We start from the raw sequence: 25,854 nt of genomic DNA, 5'->3' as shown, positions 1-25,854 counted from the left end.
TCAAAGATGAAGTCTCTCAAATATTAGTACGGTGCACGACGTCCAACTGACCCCAGTGTTGATGGACTTTGAATCTACATGCATATGTTTGTGTTTATATGGGACACAGGACATGAGGAAATTAATGATGGCTGAATTCAGTTAAATATGCATACACACCAAGTGCTTCTCCAGACACAGAACATGTTTACATGTGGAAACAACTGTGCATCATTCAGATCATTTGATCAGAACAGTGTCCTCCCACTGTTGATCTTTCTACCTTGTGCTTGGCCACAGAGTGAGAAGTCTTCTTGTTTTCAACAGCTCTGACTGGAAACCCTCCTCCCTTTCTTTAACCCTTTGTGTCTCTGTGCTTCAGTTTCAAGGTTTGACTTCTCAACAAAGCTCATTGAGAAGTGATTTGAAGTGAACTTGTCACCACTGGATAATGACTCCACTTTACCTGCAGGGTATTTATCAGCTATCATATCCATAATCTGATGTGCCCTGCAGAAATCCTCCTGTCAGCGTTGATATCAGATTATCAGACGTTCCTCAGCCCAGTTAGTCCTGATCAGCAGAGATGAAATTCTCACAGTAGAAATCGTATGTGCTGTAATTCATAACCAATCAATTATAAAACATGTTTTTTCGTAATACCCACACAACGTGATGTCACAGTTCTAGGTTGCATGTCTTTGTGTGTTCAATAACATCAGGTAACAGATTCAGCATCAATGCATTTCAATTCTCATAGTTTAATATGATTTTTCCTCCTGTAACCTACTCATCATTAATCGTTATTTATTATTCAATATAGTTCTTTATTATACTTTATTTACATATATGTAGCTTTGTAAATATATCGCAGGGCAACAAAACAAAACCAAGAAATACTCACACTACTAACAACTAACACATATTAAGAACAATAAACTGAAATATGTCAACAATATAGATACACACACACACACACACACACAGCGTAACTGAATACATATATATATATATATATATGTATATATATACTGATTACCGTTTGAACAGGATATAGAAAGTATCAATATGTAGTGTAAACAATAATATACACCCTGAAATGTCAATGTAAACAGAATATATACACATTATATACAGTGTATACAGATATATACACATTATATACAGTGTGTACAGATAAATACACATTATATACATTGTATACATATTATACACAGTGTAAACAGAATATATACAGTGTATACAGATATATACACATTATATACAGTGTATACAGATTAAATACAGTGTATACAGAATATATACAGTGTATACAGATACATACACATTATATACAGTGTATACATATTATACACAGTGTAAACAGAATATATACAGTGTATACAGATATATACACATTAAATACAGTGTATACACATTAAATACAGTGTATACAGATTAAATACAGTGTATACAGAATATATACAGTGTATACAGATATATACACATTAAATACAGTGTATGCAGAATATACACAGAGTAAACTTGATTGCACATATTATTGGTTAAACTTTAGAGTGTGTACCTTCAGTGTGAACGTGAGGGTACAGTGTATAGCTGTATGATAACACACACCGTCACAGGATCGATCCCCTCCTCTCGGATGGAGGATGATTGACACTCTCCGCGGACCAATGTGGAAAATCAGTTGCACCCGTTCACCCCGCCCCCTCCCTCCGGGCTCGCAGTGCGCACGCGCGGCTCAGCTGTTTCGGCCTGTTCCGCGGCCGCTCGGTCATCTTCGCCTCTTTGTTTTACCGATAGTGGATTTAACTCGGATCCAGCCCGACATCCAGCGGACCGTGCTGCTCCCGAACAGGTCAGTGGGCGAGGGTGGACCCGTCCCCCCGCGTGTGTCCCCCCCCTCGGCGGGTCGCTGGTCGGTTTACGGTCCCGGTTCGAGCCCCCTCCTCCTGGTTTTTTCCCCCTCTCTTTCCGCTGGGTGCTACGGGGCATGCTATACGTGTTGGTGTGTGTGTCTGGGAGCTGGTGTATGGCGGCGCCGGGCCCTGCAGTTGCACACCGTGGATGGGGGGTTGTTCCAAGAGAGGAGGGGGGGAAAGTGCACCGTTGGTCCGGAGCTAGCCGGGTTAGCCTCCGCCGGAGAGGAGGCTCCGGCTGCCGCCTCTGTTGTCTCGTCATGTTTGAATGCTGTTGTTCCACCGTGTCTTCTCTCCCCCATTGAGCTGGAATGCTCTTGAGGCTGGAGGGGGGTGGGGGGGGGAGAGAGAGAAGGGGACGCTCGTGGTCCTCCATTAGATTTGGGGCTGACCCTCCACCTCCTGCAGTGCAAAGTTTGTGCTCGGATCCACATGAGGTTTCCACAAAGTTGGTGCATTTTTGCTCCGGGTGGATGTCGTCCCTCGCCAGACTGCTGCTGCTGCTGCAGCAAGCTCTCTCTCTCTCTCTCTCTGTGTGTGTGACATTGTGGAGAAGGGGTGAGGGGGGGACATGCATGCAGAGAGCAGCCAACAAGTCTGTGCAGTTATTCAGGAGGAGGCTGCTGCTGAAATATCATCTGCACATGGAGCAACACGCTCCTGAGCGATGATGAAATTCACATTCAGGGCTTTCCTCAACTTTTTATTTACACCCCCACCCTCCCCTCCCCTCCAGTCCTCTCCAGGGACAGTGCAGCCTGCAGGGAGCATGGTGGAGGTGAGCTGCAGGTCAAAAGATGGAGGTGTCTAGAAGTAGCTCTGCTCAAGGTGGTTGAAAAGTGACTCTCTACCTCTTTTCGAGAGCCCCACTGCAAACATCTGTCTCTTGTTAAGTCACTTTTGGCTGTAATTGACTCCTCGAAGTCTCGCTCCAGTTGTAAAAAAAATGCACTTATTGTTACCTCACTTGCAGCTTGACGAAAAAGGCTGTTTTCACACTAATCTGCTGAGGAGGTAAAGTTTTCGTGAGTTCGTTCTGAATCTGTGCCTGCGTGGTTACGAGACGTTGCTTCGTTAGATGTTGGACAAAGTCTTGGTTCAACGTGAAGCTCTTAAAGTTGTGTGAAATCTGCAGCACACGTACAGAGAGTTGAACTTTTAGGTTAAGTAGGAGGTGAATGTGTGTGTCCTCAGAGGGTGTTTTTTTTTTTAAAATGTGGTAGATGTGGGTTTAAAGATGCATGTGTCTGTGTCTGCATGACACAAATAACACACAGCTTGACACAAAAACATCTTAAAATATCATAATTCAGTTAAAGTTTCTCCAAACAAATGTAAAAACTCTTAAACGTTCAGTTTAAGAGGACAAGGTGTTTAGGTCTTCATGAGATGGAGAGTTTCACTCTGTGGTTGAGTTTACATCATTAAAATGAAACGGACACATCACACATATTTGACTTTTCACCAACATGTAGGTCGGTTGAAACCTAGACGATCGGGCGTGTCTTGATCTGCAGATCATTAAACCTGTGTTTGTATACACTCTGCACCGCAGACATTTATACTTAGCTGTCTATTTGCTGCGTGGAAACCAAAGACTATGAATCATATTGGTATTGAATTCAAGCTATGGCGGTTACCGTACTGACATTAAAGTTGCCCTGGGCGTCTCCATCAAGTGCATGTCGGCAGTGGAAATCTGAACCTCTGTAACCTGCGTCCTTCTAATAAATAACTTTGTGATTTCGATGGTAAACACACACGCTGTGCAAGTGTTTCCTCTGCTTTTTTTCCAGCTTCAGTTGCCTCAAATCCTGTAACTGTGGACAGCGTGCTCGTGTTTTAGCACCCGAGTCGCCCTCTGATGCTTTTATGTATCAGAGAGGAATGAGATCTGACATCGACGAGTCCTGGATGCTTCTTTTCACTTAAACGTAATGATTTTTTCCTCTTCCTTTTTTTAAGAAAAGTGTATCAGCTGGAGACCAGAATCTAAATCTGTAGAGCCTCAGCCAGACGCCAGTGAAACCGTATTTTTTACGAAATGATGTCGGCTTCTGTTGCGGTAAACTGAACCTCATGTTTCTGGGTTCCACCGGAACACCTCACTGACCTGACTGACCGTTCCTGACCAGCTGAACTGTGCTGATGTCGCACTCCGGAGATCACATATGATATGACCGTTGCATAAGTGTCCACATACTCTCCAAGCATCAGCTTTCTTGTCAGGTATCTCCTTGCTTTGCAGGGCAAGCGCAAATTTACTGCAGCTGACCCTTGACCTGAGAATTAGCTTTTTTCTTTAACGTTATAGAAAGATTACTCTAACGAAAGGACATTTATTTCAATCCATTACCTCAATACATGTTGTCCTGCTTTGTTTAAACAATGTTGATGGTCTGATAAGTGTAAACAGAACAGGACAGACGAGCAGGATATGGCCTCCTAAGAACCTGCACTGCTTCATATTGAAAAAAAACTTGCTGCGAACTGAAGAGCCAGATGATCCAGATGATGCATTTCTCTCTCTTTTTTTTTTAGACAGGAAATTATCTTAGGCAACTTCCTATATGCGAGGAGGCTGAGAAACTGCCTATGATTCAAGCTGCAGCTCGGAGAAGCAGTGGTCTCACTTACTCCTCCTTATCACAGACTCTTAAAACATTTGATAAGATAAGATTCTGCAGAGATGAACGATCCCCACATTGGTACAGCTCAGCCAAAAGGATATAGAACAGGTCTGTGTGGATTCTCTCATGTTAGAACCAGATAGATGTTATTGATCTACAGGTTTGAGTGAGATGATGAGAAACACTGGTTCATCCAGTTTGAATTCAATCTCCATTGGTTCGTAGGTGTCTCACCTGTCACAACTCTACTCACAGATTTATTTTTTACAACTTTCAAGTCTTCACAGCAGTCGCTTTATTCTCAATCAAGTTTTACACAGTTGCTTGCTTGAAATGTCAATTTAAACTTTGCTCAAATTTGGTTTGCAAGTTTTACTTTTCGCCACTGCAGGAGAGTCGAATACCTAACGAGCTGCCGGTGGACTATAGGTTTACTAGTTAGGACAAGGATGAACAACCCTGAGAGCAAAATGCAAAGCAGATAAATGTCACAAAGACTTTTTCCAACTAAATGCGGCACAAATCTTAACAACATTTAACCACAAGTTAATAGAAAATGCACATTAATCAACGTTTCCATGTCGTATTTCAGATATTAGGTGTTGGTTTTGCTTTTCGGGCGCAAAAGACGAATGTTTAAATTTGTGCTTTGTTGCATTTTGCTTTTATCAAAACACCAACGTTTCCCTGTCAGCCGACCGTGAGAGTTTTTGTAATATTTCAAAGCTTTTCTGCTTAATTCAGAGAATTAGTCACAGAATTGTTCCCGCTCTCAAGCAGCATTTAGCTCAATGAGCAAAAAAACTATTAACTGAAGCAAGCAGTAATGGATCCTCCAATGAAGTCTTAATAGGTTAGAAGTACTAATCAAAGCAGTATTAAGACCACAGAACAAACAAGAACACTCTGTTGTGGAACCAAGTTTATTGCAACTCTCAGAAGCATCATTTAAAAGGTTTGGTGAACAAAATGGATTTATTTATCTGAGCTAGAATCTAGACTGTGGGACAGAAATACCCTTCACCGAAGAAGCGAAGGGTAACGAGGATGTATGAATTAGACTCTTCAGCAGTGCAGTGGAAACCCTCTTAAGCCTGAATGTAGATGTTCAATAAAGTAAAGTTTAAAACAGAGGACAAACAATTACACATGAAATAGTTGTCGATGAATGTCCCTGTGTCAGGTGGGGCTGCTCTGGCTGCTCTGGCTGCTCTGGTAAAATTCACGGCCTTGCCTCTGCTTTCGCCAATTGTGTCTGTTTTGTGTCAACATCTTGGAGGTTGTCAACAGGTTGTTTGAATTCAAACGGTTCCACCTGTCTTTGTGTCAACATTACAAACACCCACCGACGGAGGCTGAGCTGGATTCAGGTGGAGAAAACGCCAGAAAACAAGATGCATGGATTCTTTGTTTTCATTGAGTCTCGATGAGGCGTTTATCACTCATTTATCTGTGTTTAGCCACATGATTTGAGTCGCTCTTGTATTGTGAGGTTGTTTGTTGTGTTGTGCGTTGGAAGGTTCATGAATGAGCTGTGCATCTCCCAGGCTCACTTGTTAGTTGAGGCAATTAAATGAGGACAGGAAGACGGTGCACTTAAAGTGAACGGATGCTGAAAGCTGCTCCGGAGGGGGTTTCTCTTTTAGGGCTTTCATGTGATGTAACCTTTTTCCTGCCGACCGTGTCCGAGGTGTTCAGTTGCTGCTGATGTCTCTAAAACGGTGCCTTCGCTTTCTCCGCTGCGAGTTCCACACGTTGACGGCCTCATTTGTGACACAACGGATCACTGTCAGCCTTATCGCATGGAGAGCTGAAACAAGCAATCAAGCATTTCAGTTAGTTGACAGGAAATGAATGTGCTACAATTCTGATAGTAAATTGTTTAACAACGTTTTTCAAACTAATAGAGCGGAACATTCAAAGTTTTTAGTTTCTCAAATGCAAATATTGGGAGTTACTCCAGTTTTAAACATGCGTTAGTACTTCAAAAATAAAATATTGATGATTAGATCAATATTTTGTCTCTACAAGTGCTTTACAGTTGTATTTGTTGAGTCACTAAAGTTTCTGAGGTCACGCAAGTTTTTTAACGGATTTTTCTTTGTTTTACATCCTTAGTTAGTTCTGCCATCCCGGAGCAGAGTTAATTATAAGACCGTGCTTTTTGATATATTTTGTTTTAACAGTGTAGGAGCTTGCTGCCCACTCAGCTTTCAGTTGAATGATGGTCGCTGGCATGAAATAAGATTTGTGAGGGAGAACTCTAAGTGACTTTAAAGATTTCCTTTGTATTTCACCAACACGCCTCCGCTGTCATCTTGTGATTATTTGAAGTTTGTTGCCTCGTGCCAAACTGCACTATCAGTGGACGGCGCCTTGTGAAAGAACCAAACAGACAATATTACAGATCAGCTTTTATTTATTGGTCCGTCAGCTGATTGATAAAAAACGTGGTCAAGGTTCAGGAAAGGTCTTCGCTCTGTGTCACAGTCGTATCACAGCGATGCTCGGGTGACGGCACCATTTAGCTGCTCTGTCAGTTTAGCAAGCCCAGAAAGCCTTTGTAAATGAATGTCGCTGGGCCAAATGAGCAAATAATTACCTGCTCGCCTCGTTCTTCAGCCCGGCTCGTACTGTGAATGGGTAATAACTGTCATCTCTGGGTCCCACCCTGTCTCTGCCTGTGGCCTCGAGCCCAGAGTTTGTGGTTTTGAACTGGAAAAGCAAGACAGTACACTGCTCTGAGCCTGTTAACCAACAAACCCACGTAATGGCTCATTGCATCCTCCTAGTTGACGCTAGCCTCATCTCCACCGCAGGATGAACGGTGCATTTGAGTATTTTATTCGTATTTAGAGGTACACAAAGAGGAACTTTGTTTTAACTGTGTAACTCTTAATTCTTTCGCATTGTAATTGCATCGTGATGACCTATGCATCATTCTAGACAGCAGATGAGGATTTATCATCATTGGGCAGTTATCCAGTGAAGAGGGTTTAGTGTTAAGTTGATTAAGAGATTGGTTGATCAGTCAGAAAATGAGCTGACAACAGTTTTGTCATTTAAGCCACTGCTTAACTATATAACAAGGTTGGATGGGACATGGGCCAGTGATTTTAAAGCCTATATCCTGGGGAAGAATTCATGAAATAAAATAACATATATAGCTGATTTGAGCATGTTTTCATTCAGGGTTAGGATTTTTCCAGCAGCTGTACGGTATCAAATTGAGCTGCAAACCAGTAACTACCGCCGACATGTAGCTGAGACAATGAGGATTCAAAAGAGAATCAATAGTTTGTGTAATTTCAGTTTCAGAACTTTGTCGAAATCAATATGATAGATTTGATGTGTGTGGACCAGAGGAAGGAGCTCTAAGTTCCTTTCTAGTTCAGATATTTTATAGACTAAACAAATTATGAATCCAATCAGTTGTTACCTTGTTAATTTGCAGCTAAATAATAACCTGAATATCTCAAAACAAGCATATTGAAGATCAGTGCTGAAAATAGTGGCAGCCCTGGTTGCCACTGTGACCATTTAAAGTGAAGTGACCTCTGACGCCCTCTCTGACGGAGCTGATCTCACTGTATAAGCTTCCACCACCGACCCTAAACACCCCCCTGCCCCTCAGGGTCTCATGGCGTCATTAGCCCAGAGGTCAGGAGGTTAAGCGCCTAAGCGAAGAGGGCCACTTTGACCTGAGGGCTTTTCTCTGAGCGTGTGTGCTGTGCTTTTTATCAAAGTGACGTCAAGTGGTGCAAGTGACAATGAGTCAGTTGAGATGGATTATAAAACCTCTTTTTTTCATGAATACATTTAACTTATTGACAATTTGTTGACAGATAAAAGTCCTGAAATAAAGAACACAAGACGGAGAAATATCACAAACAGTTACACCTCATCCACAGAAATCATCAGTCAAGCAACGGAAAATCTTCAACTACTACAAGAAAAGTTAAAATCACTCTCTGGTTCCAGAGTCTCAAATATAATTATTGGCTTCTTTCATTTTACTATAGGCCGAAAATACCGTATGAAGGGGCGGCGACTAAAAGGGTCAAAGGTCACTCATTTGACAGCATGATTTTTACATTAAATTTCTTCTCTGGCAAAGAGAGAGAACCTCCCTGACCTGCTGCTGTTCATGCTTTAAATAAAACACAGCATTGAAGCTGCTAAGCTGCAAATAGTCAATGTTAAACCGTGAGTAACTAAGAATGTGGAGAGAGCAAACCCTCCCTGCATCAATACATGATTTAAATACCATATCACTGAGGTGTTGTCAGGACAAATGGCAGGTTCAGGATTCCTGTGACCTCTCAGCACTGAGTTTATGAAAGTGACGGCGTTTCTGACGAGGTCAGAGTAAGTTAAGACCATTTGACTCTGAAGAGAATGCATCCATTTATGAATGAGTGAATTCAAAAGTGTAGTTTATTTTTTATCGTAACATTTGAATTGATTTTAAAGTAAAACTCCAGAACAAAATAACCTAAAACTACTTTAGCTACAACTACTACTACTGCTTCAGCCGTAACTCCATCTTCAGCAACTATAACAACATCACACTTGGCTGTTTGACCTGTGACATTTCAAAATAGTTTCCAGCATTGAGTCATAAAGTTGAGGCCTCGGAAACTATAAAAGAATATAAAAGCGAATCTGTTGATCGTCTCCACCAGACGAATCTTTGCTTTGGTCCTCATCGTGTTTTTAAAGCAGATTCTTTTGAGCACGGTGAGAGTGAAGAGCTGTGAACATCAGAGCATTTGTCTCAGAGAGAGAACCGGTGGGAGAAGCAGTTAAAAGTCTCCCATTAAAGCTGCAGATTGTGTCTGGGTTTGGGAGGATAATAAACAGTTTGATTGTCAGTTTGACTGATTATCACTATCAGTGAAACGGTTTTAAATCTGGGTTAATGCGAGGGCTTCACAGTTTGTAAATAAAATGCATATTGCGGTTATTTAGGTTCTTTTGTGATTGCTATTTTTCAATCACAATCACATGCAACTCTCACATTTGTATCTGCTGTGAGGAGCTTCATTTAATGTCAACATCTTTAAAGCCGTCATCATTAACGATATATTTTTCTGGATCTAATGTGGTTTTAGAGTCTGACTCGTGAAGATCAGGGTCAGCTCGGCAAAAGAGATCCTGCAGCGTCCTCTGTGCCTCTGTTAAAGGCACTTACACTGGGAGGTTGTGTGCACTTAGAATTAATGGGCCATGTTTGTCAGCGTTCAGTCCCAGACCAGTGGGTGCACAAACTACTCAACTGATCTCAGACAGGGTTCCCTGACTGTGAGATTATATCAAATGTTATCTTTGCCCCTAAGTTTACCTGGTTCTTCCCGGACCTATAACACATCCTTCCACCAAGTTTCATTAAAAAATCCGTCCAGTTGTTTTTGTGGAATCTTGCAGGGGAGGTTATAAAAAGACGATACAACACACTAGAGGAAAGAAAAGGTGTTGCATGTCTCCTTTAAAAGCATTTATCCAAAACTATTACTTACATTTACCCTCATAATGCTTATACCAGTGCATTATATGAAATGTAACTTTGGTTGGAAATAATTTGTTCACCCTTTGATTGGCTGGAGCATCCTTGTTTTCATCTGCCAAAATATTTCACTAAACAAGAGGCTTTTTGGACGAGAAAACAGGCCAGTTGGTTTCACTCCAACGTGACAACAACTACTCTTGGTAAAACCCCAGCTGTAGTCAGAATAAAGCTCCATGTGGCCGGTTGCTGGTGGTCCAACCGATGATTATCTGGCGATGGAGAAGAGCTGCTTTGCATCTTGACGACACGCAGCCAAGATTACGCTGTTGTGCACCAAAGCCTGGCTCATAGCCGCGAGTCGAAAGTAGAACAGAGACATTTCTACGAGGAAACAACAGCCGCATTCAGCCTTTTATTTAATCCACTCATCACAAACAGCTGTGTGGAGGTCGATGATGTAGTTGACTCAGGTTCATTTGTTATTCAAGCCACTTTTTAGCTACTGCTTTCAGCTGCAGTCTGCCGTGCAATGCAGGGAATTAATATTTGTTCCCTGTACTGCATCATAATAATAATAACTTACAAAGTACAGTGTTATCTGCAAGGCTTAATATCAGTGACAGCGTGTTATCGTCTTGTGCTTTGTAGAACAACTGGCGGGTCAGAGAGCCTCATTCAATAATTTGATAGTTAAAGAACTTCAATGAATAATTTCAGCTTTGTACAGCTGCCTTGTTTGTTTGTTAGTTATCCACTCTGCGCTCCGGGAGCTGCAGTCAGCAGAGCTCGTTACATGTATTTAATGACTTAATTAAAGTTGACTGTTTATTGGTATCTGTTATCTGTTAAGTGGGTTGTGTGGATGCCAAATTGACCACTGAGTAATGATGATTCTTAAAGTCTGCTGGTGAAGTTCTCATGCGAGCCAGACAACACTTGTCCTCTCAGCAAAGGGTTCAAGGACTTGATGTTTTGTCTTCCTCACAGACGGACGGTGAGCGTGGAGCCTGTCAGAGGTGGATGTGAATCAGTCTTTAACCACTGCAGCTACACTCAGTGGAGTTCAGGAGATTTTTATCAGTGTTTGCAGTCAGGCATTGCTGCAGCTGAAAGGTGTGGTCGATCACGGGCCCCGCTGTTATTGTGAGTCAACCGAGCTGTGAAGTCAAATGATCAACACGTTGACCTTTTTTAAAAACTTCATACGAGGAATCCTTAATAATCCTCCGTGTGAGCAAATGTCTTAATTGGTTCTGTTTTCACCTTCTAGTGTTGATTCAGCCCGTAGCAGGATAAAAACAGCCTTTTAATTTGCTGTGAACTCCTCAAAAGGATATAATGCATTTAATGTTTCCACTGACAACACTTATTTGTTTGGGATAAACTGAAGAGGAGGAGTGTCGGCACAAGTACAAAGAATTCAAAGAAAACTTACCGGTGATATCTTAGCAGAAACATCTGACAGATTTGCATTAGTAAATCTTGTTTTTGGCTGCAAACACTTGTTTTGGTCTCCAGCAGCTCAGTGTCTGGCTCTTTAACATCTAAATGCTCAGCTGCATGCAGCAGCAGCCTGCCTCTGTCTGTCTGCCGTGTCTGTAGGCAGAGCAGGTACAGTGGCTTTTATTGGAATTGGCTGCCTGCAGCTGGAAAAGATGCTGTGAGTGAATGTAACTGGCTGCTCAACTGAGACGACGAGCCGAATGATGCAAAAGGGGAATCTGTATGCATTTGTCACGATGACGTTCAGACATACACCGAGCTCTGGATAATAAACAGAAATTATCCAGAGGGGTTGAATATGTGAATGCAAATATCGGAGACATTTTCTGGAGTTCCTGCTGCCAGCCCCCCCCGAGTAAAAACTTTGCATAATAGGAGTGAGTCTGTGTTAAAGTAGCCTTCAGCAGCAGAATATCTGGTGGATTCACCGCAAGCAAATTGGTGATGGAAAAAAACAAACATCTCAGAATGAAAGCGAGGAGCCGTACGCACAGTCAACACTGGCGAAGATGTCGACCTGGAAAGACACGATTACAGAGCTTTTGGTGAAACAGGCAAGAGTTGTGATCTCTGCAGCGCAATTGATACGTAACGTTTTTCCTCCTGTGTACTGCGACACCCCTCGTTTGAACAGTTTGACAACGACTTTACAACGACTGTGAAGTCACGTGACCTAAACCTAACATATGTTATAAATGGAAAAAGATTCAGTGATGAGGAGGTGAAGAGACACTGAAAAGGTGACCTCGTCTGTAAACAACAATTTTAATTGATTCAAGTTTCCTTAATTAAGCTGATTTATTTAATAAGCCAATATATTTTCCAGCAGAGGAAGATAGTTAGAGAGACCACAGAGCGTCTGAACCGACTTCTTCTTTGTCATCTTGAACATTCTCTTTTGTCTTTGTGCCGTCGGGGTGGCCACTGTGTCCAGATCCTCTTTGTTATCTTCTCCTTTAGTGAGGCTTTGTTTGTGTGTCTGTCTGCACAGTTGGACCACTGCACACTCCATCTTAGCGCCTGTGTTTGATAACTTAAAGGAGCCGGATAACAATCCCATTTGGCCGCGCTACGAGCATATATCACTTAGTGGAAACATTTACCCAAAGCTCCTTAAGAATTTCATGTGTTAGTGTGTGAGTTTTTGTATTAGTGGCTCCGATGGGAATCTCAGACTAATGGGAAACCACTAACTCATATAGTGTCAGTGCAGTAATCTACCCAGTTTCCCCTCCAGGATCAATTTGGCTCATTTCTTTCTTTTTTTTTTGGAGCCATGAGTGATTTCAACTGATGTCAGAGATAAAAACCACCAGCGTTTCACACAAATGGGTTTCATCCTACTTCGAGTGGCACAATAAAATGTTTAAACACTGAGATAAACGCTCTGAACAGGGGTTTTAAAAGGTTAGGGGTTTTTTGACCCTCTAATCTCCGGATGTATTAACTGATTTTTTTGGGGGTTTTCTTGTCAGATCCTAAAAGTAATTACCAGATTCTGTCCTTCCTAGATGAAAACATAGACAACATGCGTGTCTGCTGTGTGACCTTGAGTTCTTAACATGAACACGTGAGTCTGAGCCGTGAATCTTTTTTTCCACCTCTTTCTGTTTGGGTGACAAAAGAACACATTAAATAATGGGGTGGATCCAGATGTGACATTTCTTTGCACTTTCAACAATTTCCCATGGAATAATTCATGGATCTTCATTATAAAAAAACACATATATTTAGGGAATTGCAATGTATGAGTGTGTGCAAGTTGTTGCAGCCTGATTGAATTTAAGGGAACTTTTGCACCTTGGCGGAGGTATGTGCTCATAAATCAATGTAGGTGCGTCTGACAGGCACAAAATGAAGGACCCAGTAAACCTGGTTCAACACAAGTTCAGTCCAGTCTGGTTTCTATAAATCTGCTCCTGACTTGAGTTTAAAACTTTAACTCTGCTCACATCAAAGTGTCTCAACACTTTCAGATTGTGATCGAAAAGCAGAAAATGTGCGTGAGTGGTTCGTTTGTCTAATTTGATATTTAATTAATCGCATCTTCAAGTTTTCTGTCTTTAAAAATAAGAAAGGAAAGTGGAATTTACTGATCGACTGTTTGTCCCTGTGAAAGATTGTGCGTGTGTTCAGTAGTGAAGTGAGGAATGTCCAGTATGTCTCCTGCAGCAGAGAACAGAGTCTTTGCTGTAACAGTAGCACCAGTGAAAGCCATCGTAATCCAAAATACTGCACAGGCTCAGGGCACGTGAAATGAAGCGGACTTTGGACCAAGTTCTTTCTTGGCCGCACCAGAGTTGGGTTGAGTTTCCAGTCTACTAACTTTTCCCTGGCGAAGGGATGCAAACTTTATTTAAAGATAATCTAAATGCATACTGATTATTTTCTCTCTGTCCTTGTTCTTGGAGAGTCATCCACTGCGTCCTCAGTGTCCAACGACAAGTCCAGATTTGAAATTCAAACCTTGTGCATGGCTGGTAGAGTTCCAACTGTTGCCTCTGATTCTCAAGATCGATTTTCGGTACGTGGAGCCGTGACAAACGCAGGTGGACTAAGTGTTTGTCGAGTGTTGTCAGACGTGTTAATCTTGGCGTCTCTTTGCTTGCTGCCTCTGGGAGAAACTTACCAACACAGAGAAGAACTCTGTGTACTGTTTTCCATATCGTCCTCCTCCCTGCTCACTCTGATAGCTTGAAGTAAAAATAAAGAAAGAAAGAGCATAGTATCGTTGCTTTGCTACAAGTTCGGCTCACGATCACGTCAGGAAAGTATTTTATCATATCTGTTGTGTTGCTGTCGTTTCATCCTTGACCTCGTCTGATTTGTTCGTCTCTTACCACCCACACTCATCAACAGAATTTACGTTTGACACAAAAACCCTCCAGATCTTATCAGAACTGTCCTTTTTTCGGTTCTGTTCCCTCCGTGTATTGGATGACCTGCGAGCCGTATTACACATTAGCTTCAATAACTCAGCTGCTGGCCTTCACAACCTAAACGCAAAGCTCAATTATTCAAGTGTTGCTGCTTCTTGGCAGTGCACACGGCCTCCTGGCCCGCTGCAGCCTGCTTCTCTTTGGAGCGCGTCTATTGTCTGACTGATTTCCCCAGGCACCGAATCCTGGCAGCAGGATTGAAGGCCATCAAACAGAATTAAGAGGAGAGTGTGTGTGACTGTGTGTGTGTGTCTGTGTGTGTGACTGTGTGTGTGACTGTGTGTGTGACTGTGTGTGTGACTGTGTGTATGACTGTGTGTGTGACTGTGTTTGCGACTGTGTGTGTGTTTGAACAGCTATCTTTGTGAGGACCAGCTATAATGGAGTGTGGACATTTTTGTCAAAGTGAGGACATTTTGGCCGGTCCTCACTTTGTGACCCCCCTGTAATGGACTGTTTGGGGGTCAAGACTTGGTTTTAGGTTTAGATTAAGGGTGAGGCATTTAGTTTGGAGGGTAAGGGGCTGGGGAATGCATTATGCCAATGAGTGTCCTCACTAAGATAGCTGTACAAACTGTGTGTGTGTGTGATGGTGGTTGTGTGTAAACTTGGGCAAGAGTGCTTTTCCATCTTTGTGTATTTTGTGTGAATTTGACGTGTGTGTTGTGTGTTTGTTGTGTGTGTGTGTTGAAGTGAAGCCAAAGCTTCCACAACAAGCAGAGGCCTCCCCTCCTGGCTCCGTCCACTGGTGCAGGCCTTCAGTGTCCGTCGCTCCAGCTGGCAGCCGACTTCCACTGAGGCCAAACACTCCAATACCCACAGGCCGGCCAACAGGGAGCTCTTTGTGATGCCAGAGAGAGAGAGAGAGTGTGTGTGTCTCTTTGTGTGTGTACTTATCAGCTACTGAGACAGTTGTTCAGCTCGTGATTGACTGCAAACGTTGCTAATCTTCAGACTTGGCTGCGTCCTGAGTTTTGTGTGATTGTGGAAATGACCAGGCTGCTTTGAGCCGCTACTACATTGTAATTTATGCCTTAACCAAAGCAAATTGTGGAATCTGAATCAATGGTTTCATGGGTAATGTGGTTGGTTTGCATGAGGATCTTGATTTGTAATATTTGGCTCCATTGATTTTTTTTTTGGACAGTCAATGCACAAATGAATTGTTTCAGTGCAGTTTTTGCAGGATTCAACAACAGGTGTATATCAATCACACATCGAACATGCAGTGGTTCGCTCTGTTTTCTCATAAACCTGACATTTTATTAGGAGACTGCCAGGACTCTGGAGAATTTCAGGAACATGTCCGGCCATCAGTGCATGTCTGAAAGTAACTTAAGCTGCATGTCAGTTTGAACGCAGGCGTGAGCGGTTGTTTGTCTCTACAGCCTGACGTTAACTTTCGCCCCAATATACCTGATCACAAGTTGACAGCTCTAAGCACACCGGACATTAGAAAGGGTCTCCACCTGTGATTAGATCTCACTCCCCTGCTGCTCTATATGCAAATAAACACATCATGTCAAGGACCAGACGAGTCTGTTTTTACCCCGGCTGAGAATAAAGATGTGTCTTTAGTCGATGTGTTTGAGTGTCTTGAGTGAATCAATGGGTTCGCGTAGCTTCACAAAGAAAGAAGATGATACTGTAGCAGGTCAGGAGACGTCAGCCGAGTAGATAATGAGTTTGTGTTCACGCTGATAAAGGATGTGGTCCCACCTTTAAATTAGATTTAAGTGATAGCAACTCAAGATGCATTTAAAGATGCATTAGGGAGCATTTAAAACTGAACACAGAGCTGCCCACTTGTGATCGGACTTGTGATACCAAGTTTGAACGGTCCCCCTGCAACCATCTCAGGATAAACGATATACATTTATACCTTTTATGATTCTAAGCCTTTGATTTATATCTGATCTGTTATTTCTTAATGTGTAAGAATGAAGGTAACAAAGATTAGAAGATCAGAGTTGCTCTTTGCAAACAGCTTCTGTCGTTCTTGTTAAAGTCGACATTTACAACAACTAAAAGCTGATGCTGTGAAATCTTTCGCTGTGTTTACAGCTCTGGCAGGTAAACGACAATCGCTCTGACCTCTTGCACGGTCATAAAAGCCGATGTATTACGCCGGGCCGTCAGTCTGAGTATTTCCTCCTGTCTCTGTGTCTGTTACTGATCTCTTAAGTATTCTGAAGTTATATTTGTTGCAGTGAGCAGGATAAAGTCTGTCCAGCTCTGAGATGCTGCCAACCGTGTGAATTTGACATTTTAATCACATTTTTAAAATGAGATCTCAGATTCATTGACGACCTGTCATAGCACCGACTCTGAATTTTCCCCTCAATTTGCCATTTTGCACTAATTTATATAAAATTGTGCTTCGTGCTCGAAATTTAAAACCATCCAATTTCAACGTCCCTGATATTTCTGTTTTTCCAAGAAGCAGCTGGACTCCGCTGTGTTAAGAGAGCACTAAAGAATGAAATCAGTCCCTGTAATGTTTTTACATTGGAGACATTTAACTGATCCACTTACCCAGAGTGACAGTTTTATTTCATTAAGGTGTGGACTGGAGCCACGGGCTTGACTGTTTTTTGCCTTGACCTCAGAATAATGCTGTAAAAAGAGACGTCCAGCAATTAATTTAATTTTTAAGTGGATTTCAGAACTAATTTTCTGAACCGGTCATTTTACTGAATCACTCCCGGTGTTTGGACAGTATTGTCCCACTCAACTGCACCGGTGAGATCAGATATCCTCTTCATAACAGAAATACTGTCGAGGTCCGAAGAGACTTTGTTTTTAGCGAGAAACATTTGCTTGGATTTTATTATACTGTTGATCGCTCTGATGGTATTTAAAATCCTGTAATATCTTTATGTTGACGACTGCCAACTCTCACTCTCAACAGTCCAGTGTAACATCACCTCCCGTCAAATATTACCATGGCTGTCACATGACCGCCTCTCGGAGCGATGTCTGACTATTTATCTACTAATAAATTCCTCTCATTTCTACAGCAGATTTGTCTTATCTGAAGGAATTTCGCAGCCTGAAGAGGTGAAAGTATCTGGTACTTTACCCCATCAATCATCTGCTGACCCTTCTTACTCGATTTGTGACTTCTGGGGTCGGAGCATTGTTAACTACATGTTGGGAATCACTGCCTAACCCACAACCTCAGATATCAAGTCACCATGGCAACCCGACGAGCTCTATCAAGGCAGCGTCATGTGATGAAAAGCTTTAGCTGTCTGGATCATTTCCAAATGTACATTGACTTTTTTTGGGATCTATCAGTCAATATATTGATGATGATGCCTGTGAGTGTTTTGAGTTCTGAGGTTGTCAGAGAAAAATCTGCAGACTCTCAGTGGATTATGTTTCCAACTTTGTTTGTCTGATGGGATCATCCTTATCAAAAGGTCAGTTGATGCTGTTCCTCTGTTTACCTGAAGGTACATGAGGCCCAGTAAGCCGGCTTGGTAGTTCATAAACATGTGGCTTGAGAGTGATGAATATCGAAAGTCTTACAAACTTGGGACAATCTGGAGCAAAGTGTTGGAGCCTAACGGACTCGACACAAGGATATCCTTCGTTGGTTTGCATTTCCTTCACAAGTTTGGTCTTAAATTAAATTTCAAACACTGTTAGAAAGTCTTAAGTTGAACTGAACCCTGAAGCTAAGACTTTCTGAAAGCCCTTTCAGAGAACAACCATGATTGGGTTTTCTCCCCCTGCGGCTTGAAGGAGATTTGATTCATCGCGTTGTTTCTGTAAATCTTGACAGAATGAGAAGCTCCTCTACACTGGTCGATATTTGTGCCGTTAAATCCCACACGACATGAACCCTGTGCAGTTGTTTCTGTGGTTGTAGAACCTGACTGGGAACCAGAGTGACTGGTTTCTGAAGGTGTTGTGAGTGTGAATGAGTGTATCTGTGGGTTTGTGGGGTAAACACTTGCTGCTCGACAGGTTTCAGTAGGAGGATGATGATAATCTCTGTGGTCTCATGGTCGTGAATCACTACAGGATGACAAAAAGGCCAGCAGGGTGTGAACAGAACCACAAATGAGTTGCTAGTTTTAATTTCCTCTCATTTACTCACTAAATGTTGCCTTTTGGATCAGTTAATGTAATTCATATGTGCACAGGGATCTTTACATTGTTATCTCTCTTTAGTATTTTAAAGGGATAGTTCGCAGATTATCTACTCACCTCCACGTCGATGTAAGGGTGGGTGAAAAGTCCACAAAACACTTTTGGCGTGTCAGGGGTAAACAGAGTTGCAGCTAAATCCAATACTATTGAAGTTAATGGTGACTGAGTCTTCAAACATAGATTTTGAGTCTTCAGACAAAGAAAAACAACAGAAAAAAACCATACAATGCCTCCATAATGCTCCTGGTGGTGGTGTCATCAAATTGCCTGTAAGCTCAGACATTCAAAAAGTGGCTTGAGATGTCGTCATGAACACCATGTTTTTGGATTCTTCTTACAAACCTTAGTGAAGCTTTCCTAACAAGGCTTTTCAAACATGATGTTTTTCGGGGCAATGATAAGAAATAAAAAGCTGAAAAACAAACAGAATATCTTTCAGCTGAAACAACCTCATCTGACCTGATTCTATCTGAATGATCTTATCACCGGTAGCCTCAAGTGCCCCTGAATGCAGCAGCCTGAGAGCTGAGCTGGTTGATGTTTTATCACATATACAAATTCCCTGGAGTGATGTTCCTCTGTAGTTATTCAGTGAGAAAGAAAGACAGCAGGTGTCTTGTGATCATCATAGTTTGATATTTAGCTTATTGAGAGTTGTACTGTGCTCAAAAATGTACTAAATGACCAAAAGTGTTTTTCAATCTAAAGAAACAGCTTGAAAGCAGATCGCTTTTTAAAATAAACACTTAACATTGGAGAGTTTTATATTTTCAGCGTAGACGCTTTGTGTTCCCACACCTGTTTGAGGAACCCGAAAAAGAGAGAGCGCTCCGGACACATGCCACACATTCAAACATGTTTGCCATGAACGTGACCTCAGCTCAACCCTGCGGACGCACAAATGTAAACACTACATCGCCGAGGAGTTGCGGGGTCATGTGACGATAACATCTGTGTGAAGCTCATCGGTGCGTGTCATCTCTCTAATAGGCAGCGATACAGCGTGTGTCCTCAGCAGCCCCCCCGCCACATTTCATCTCTGTCGACTTACTGGGCTAATTTCACGGTCTGATGAGCAGACAGAGGCTGGTTGACTTTTAAAGACAGTGGGTTTTTTGTGTGTTTAGAAGGATGAGGCCGAGGAGGACGTTCACCTGGCATTCTCCCTCTCCCTCCATGACTTCATGAGTGGTCGGACTCATACAATTACGCAGTGACTCACACAAACTTATGGCACAACTGCTGCGTGGCTGGGAGACAGAAATACAGCATGTTGCTGTGTGTGAAGGACGACTATGACTTTCATGAACACTTGTGTGTTCGAGTTGTGACTCATGAGATGCTCGTCTGTGGTTTTCTTTTGGCCCGTCAAACAGTGTGGGTGAAACTGTGACTCTCTGTACCAAATCAAAGTCAAAGCTATTATTTAAACATTTTGGGAAGCATGATCATGCACCTTCTTGCCTTTCGTGGCTCGGGTCTTTTTTTTGGAGTTCTTTCTGTGTCTGCGTGAGTTTTTTTTCCAGGTACTTCCCACAGTCCAAAGACATGCAGATTGAGTTTAGGTTAATTAGAGACTCTAAATCGTTCATAAGTGTGAATGTGAATGGTTGTTTATCTCTGTGGTCCTCTGCAGACCTGTTATAAACATCCGCCCTGAGAGATCTGTGTTCAGCTCTCAGTAGGTCTGTTCACACCTGGAATTAAAATGTGTCCTGAATGTGTCCCTTGAGATCAGATCTCACTTCAAGGGGCAGAATGACTCTCGTGCAGCTCAGCCATTGTCGCCTGGTTTGTGACCTCACTGCAAAATCAACAGATTTCTTACTTTCTTTCTCTGTCTTCTTCAGGCTCCAATGAGAGGCTCTCCATGATGAGGAGCTAACACTGTCGGCCGTACAACCGCAGGAAGAGACGTGGCTGCTGCACCATCCACAGTCGACGCATGGCGGTATTAGGGGTGAGAATCACGCTGTTCGGTTACCTCTTGTTTCTCTCTCTGCACAGGAAAATCACAGAGCTTATTTTTTAGTCCCTTCAACCCTATAGTCGCCTTGTGCTCCACCTAGAAAATCTCATTTAAAAATCATAACACTCCTGTAGTCTGAGCCGAGCTAAAGGGAATATTCTAACTATGGCTGTCCACTCTTTTCACAATTTGTTTTTTGACCTAATAAAAAAAATGAAAAATCAGCACTGTCTGATTTAAGCTCAAGGCAACATTTTCAAATGGCTTTTTTGTCGGATCATCCTCACAATTGCAAAGCTGTTTTGCCTAAAAATTGCTTCACTGATTATAAAAGACCGATCTTATTAGCTCCATCCGGAACATTGTAGATTGTTTAAAATTCAAAATCAAACCAAACTTTTCGTTACTCTTCTCAATCTGCACAGATAAAAGATTACGACCCCTACATTCATCTGGGGTCTGTACATCTTCTTCCTCGTGTCTAAGTCAGTGTGCAGATGCTCGTGCAGTCAGTCAGAGAAGATCTCAAACAGGTTGGAGCCTCTAAATGATGGATGTGAGCTGTCTCAGCGCCTTAATCACTGGACACAACCATCCATTATCTGTAATGTAGCTGGGTATAATTTCACATCTGATCATTTGCCTGCAACTGTCTGCTGCTGTGGTCTGTTGATTAGTCACTGTGTCACACACTCGAGACAGTGAGCTGGTCAGTCACTTATTTAAAAGTAATGTCTCTGTGGGAAACACAAATATAATAGTAATTAAACATTAATTGCACTGGATAAATTAAATTAACCGCTGGTTCTTTCGTGTCAACGCTGATCTGAAACCCTGAGAAAACTAACCGGTTTGTTGATTTGATGGAGACAGAAGTAATGTGATACAGAGAAGGAAGACAAAATAAAATATGCACTTATAAAATGAATGATCGCCTCGACACACGGATAATGTAAAACTCCAGGAGTCAGACCACGACTGGAGCCAAGCAGCCGAGCCGTCTCCTCTGGGTATCAACCACACTTTCATAGAAAGAAAACATCTTTCAAACTTGAAGCTCAGGCTCACTCTAAGTTTTTCCTGCTAGAGAGGAAAAGAAAACCTCAAATCTTTAGGTCTTAAGTGTCTTAATATTCATTGATTTCATTCAGTGACCTGAGATCAATAGTGTTTTTTATATTGTTCAGTAGAAGGAGCAGCGTGTGTTTTTGTTCCGTGATAACTGACTCTAACCTTTAAATCCATTAGAACCTCCACTGACTCGAACCCTTTCTTCTAAATCTTTTTCTTGTCTTCTACAAAGACGTTGTAGTAAACATTAAAAATCACCATTTTACAAAATGTGCTGATGTTGATCTGTCTCTCCACAGCAACTCACATCACTGACAGGGATCTATAATGCATGAATGTTGTCACTAGTGAACCAGATCTTCAGATTTGAATAATAAAATCAAGATGGATAGAGTGACAGCCATGAAGACAACTGATAAAACTGTATATAAAAATTCAAGACAGCTCCCAAAAGTGACTCCAAAGTATCTAGACCCCTTCCCCCCTGGTGGCTGGCTCAAAATTGTTCATAGACCCTGCCTCCTCGGTGTTAGTATACGGGACATGGACCTCACCAAAGAAATCGGAAGTATGTAATGAGAAGGAAACCAGATTGTGAGACTTCGGCAAAGATATGAGAGCATCAGCAAGCGGCAGAAGCTGAGGAAGCACAGGAAGTGACACACTACCAAAAACAAAAGGGAATCACCCCTGAAAAACAACGCCACACAAACACACACACATTGTTGAACTGTCTGTGTGTACTTGTGTTTGCAAACTAACTTGTCCTCCGAGGGACAAATAAAGTATTTTGAATTGAATTGATAGACTTCTGGGCTCGTGCTTCCACCCAGGGGCTGCTCTGCTGCAGGATTGTGTAACTGACAGCAAATCCAAACATCATCGAAACAATTAGCTGGAGCGAAGCAATCACTTTTAATAAAGAAGGATTTTTACAGTTGAAAGCTCATTATTGTGTTTTTGAACAGCGGATTTTTATTATTTTAAGCTGCTGCATGTGTCATCATTGTTCCAGTTGGTGCTAATAGGGACGCTGGAAGCTGTCTGGTGGGAAAAGTCTTATTTTCACCAAACATCCTGCACTAATTTGTCAAATAATTGTGCTTTAACTAGCGACGCTATAGGGAGGAGAAAATGAGCTGTGGCTCCTGTTGACTGCCCCCCCCCCCCTTTCCTGCAGTTTTCATTAAGTGACATGCCTGCGTGTGGAGCAATTAAATGCTCAACAGAAAATCAACTCTTTAAAAAAAACAATTAATCGCCATTTTCAAGCATAAATACAAAACGTTCTCTGGGTACAGCTTCTTAAATGACATCATCAGTTCCCCAGCCTCTGAGAAACTGTGAGAATCTTTTCTTCATGGACTTTGATAGACTTAATAATTAACTGAGAAAATGCATGTGTATCACAGAACGCCATCTGGTGTTAATTATGAGAGCAACAGTTAAATAACGTTTGTTATAGTTAAACAAACCGACTGCAGTGAGAGAAACATGGACACCTCAGGGCTCCTGAGGCTCTGGGGTAAGATTGGTGTCAAATGTCAGTTTTTAGTGTTTCCTCTCTTGCTCATTTGGATTTTCAGTCACTATATGATAAATCAATTTTACCAAATAGTTGATAAAATACAGGAAAAGCAACAATCGCTGCTTACAACATCATGTGCATCTATGAACCTGCAGCCCAGCTCGCTTGTTGCAGCCCGTTGGCCTCAGATTGTCATGGAGCAGAAACGTGTTGACTCTGTGTGCTGCAGCTCACAGTCTCCACCTGTGGTTTAACGCTGGCAGCGATTCGTCACTGCCACCTGCCTTATTATTAGTGATTCAATTTTGGAAGAGTCGGAATAAAGATGGAAGCATCATCGAACAGCCAGTGCAGCTGCAGACTCTTAAAAAGTTTGGTTCGAAGAGGCTCAGATCCACAGGAGACGCATGTTGGCTGAAAAGCAGGAACGATGGTTAAGTAGCTCCCTGGGTGTGATGAGGACAGACTTAAAAACAATAAAGCCGTGAAATGCTGCAGCAATATTCAACATAATGTCCTTTGATGTGATTGTGGGTATTTTACTGCTGCTGGCAGTGTTGAACTTGCCGTGGTTTGTGTTTTTTGATATTGCTTGTGGTCGACAATATGTTTTTTAGAGGTGACATCCTCTCTGGAATTCGCTCATTATGTACTCGATGTTATCGTAGTAAGTATTGTTTTAAGTGTGTACGATTAACCTTCATATATTTGAAGACATAGATTTTGTGCTTGCGTTTTTGAAAAGTAGTTCTGTCTTTGTTTGTAACAGGCGTTAGTTGTAAATTCTGCACAATGAAAGGAGGTAAAATTGTGTTAATCTGCAGTTTAATCTGTCGTTTAATCCACTAGTCATTCAGAAAGTCTTCTGAGGACAAAATGTCAATCGCAGTTTCTGTTGTACTAACAGTCCAAACCAAAAAGATCTGGTTCTCATGACATAAAACTGAGAGAAGCAGGAACAAGAGAATATTTAACCTTTCTATTTGACTAATACATCGTTTATAGATACTGGTGGATTTCAGCGACAGTTAAAAACCACTGAGGACGTCTCATGTTTTGTTTATTTCTCCTGCGCATATGTAACAATGTTGTTTTTACAGACGTGGTTTTAACTTCCTTCATTTGCACGTCTGAGATGTTATTTACAATGAAGTCTTGTAGCTGTGGAGTCACAGTTTAGGAGGTTGGACCCTGCGATCTTCTGGGGTTTACTCAGAAAAACAATGTCAGAGAAGAAAAATGCACACTGACAATTATTTATTAAGAAATGAGTTACTGGGGGACTTTTGTACTTTATGCAAATATATGATGGCAAATAACTAAATGTGTATTATCTTTGAAGTATTCTTCTATCCCTTGTAGATAATGTTGAAAAAATGTTTTAAACTTCAACCACTTCAATAAATACAGAGTAAAGTTCTGCAGAAGCTTTTGAAATGAGAAAGTTTTCTGTGTGTTTGTTAGTTAGCGAGAACTACAGGTTTCCACGAAACTTGGTGGTGGAAGAATGTTTTATTTAAATGTGGTTTCATAGGCGTGTTGGTATTTTTCAACCTCTGTGTGGGTATGTGTTTTTTTTTCTCGAGAAGTTGTACCTTCATCTAGTTTTCACTAAAATATATCAATAGAAGAAGGAAGGAATGAAGTATTACCAACACAATTTAATTTCCAGGACGTCCTCAAGTTGTTTTGACAGGAGATGAATACTGCTCTGCGGTGGCTGCAGTGTTTGTGTCAGTTGGATGTTTTCGGTTTTACTCTCAGGGAAAAAACACTTTTGGCTTCAAGCCTTAATGTTTGTTTCTGTTCTTCTTCCCCAGAACCCCGACATGCTGACGAGGAAGATAAAGCTGTGTCACATCAACGCCCACATCACATGTCGTCTGTGTGAGGGCTACCTGATCGACGCCACCACCGTCACCGAGTGCTTACACACATGTAGGTCCCCCCCCCCCCCTTACGCACCAGCTCTTCCTCTCTTATTCTCTCTCCGTGTCGCTCTTCATCTCCTTGTTTTGTTCCCGTCTTTCTGTTTCCTGTCAGTTTTCTCCTTGTTTCTGTCGCGTCACTTTCTTGTTTACACTCGGCCGTGTTTCTCTCCCAGGGTTTTTTTTTTTTGGCTCAGGTTTTACCTCCAGGATTTACCTGCGATGGGAAGAATCCTGGAGGCGAGTCGATGCCTCTGTGATCCGCGCAGCTTTTGTTCTATCTGCTCTTTGACTCACAGCTCTGCCTTCAAGTCTGTATCATGTGTTTCATCACCGGCTGTGAAGTCCCTGCTGTCTGTAGGTCAGACCAGCTGTTCTCTGGAGTTGCATAGTGTTAAGATTTTAGATGCACTGCTCCAGACTTCTGTTTTCTCAAAATAGAACTTCCCTTCGTTCCTATTTATGTATAGCTTCTTTATGATTTAAAAAAAATAGCCTCTCAGGTGAACAAGCAATCAGACTCGCTCTATCCCAGAAAATGGGATTCTTGTCACTGCGATGAAATCTGCACATTTATTACCCGGCAGATGAAGGAGAGAAGATGTCGCCTCTTATTCGAACGGTGGCACATCATTAGCTGGGTGTTTTGAGTAAAGTGGGATAATACAGTCCTGTCTGTGTCTGCTGTTAGTCATTATTCTGTCTGTCTTTTTTATAC

General features: G+C 42.0%; 1 protein-coding gene across 1 annotated transcript in view; it reads left to right on the top strand.

Moving 5' to 3' along the window:
* Positions 1-1,679: 1,679 nt before the first annotated feature.
* The window catches only part of LOC109640019 (polycomb group RING finger protein 3), a 36,953-nt gene continuing 12,778 nt past the window's right edge, over positions 1,680-25,854 (top strand). Inside the window, exons 1-3 of the mRNA XM_069531566.1 lie at positions 1,680-1,837; positions 20,491-20,600; positions 25,029-25,146. Coding sequence (XP_069387667.1) covers positions 20,586-20,600; positions 25,029-25,146 — 133 coding nt within the window. The 5' untranslated portion in view covers positions 1,680-1,837; positions 20,491-20,585. The remainder of the gene's footprint in view (positions 1,838-20,490; positions 20,601-25,028; positions 25,147-25,854) is intronic.

This window comes from Paralichthys olivaceus, chromosome 9, assembly GCF_024713975.1.
Source record: "Paralichthys olivaceus isolate ysfri-2021 chromosome 9, ASM2471397v2, whole genome shotgun sequence".
Taxonomy (NCBI): domain Eukaryota; kingdom Metazoa; phylum Chordata; class Actinopteri; order Pleuronectiformes; family Paralichthyidae; genus Paralichthys; species Paralichthys olivaceus.
The sequence above is the reverse complement of the archived record's forward strand: the minus strand, read 5'-3'. Positions and strand labels throughout refer to the sequence as shown.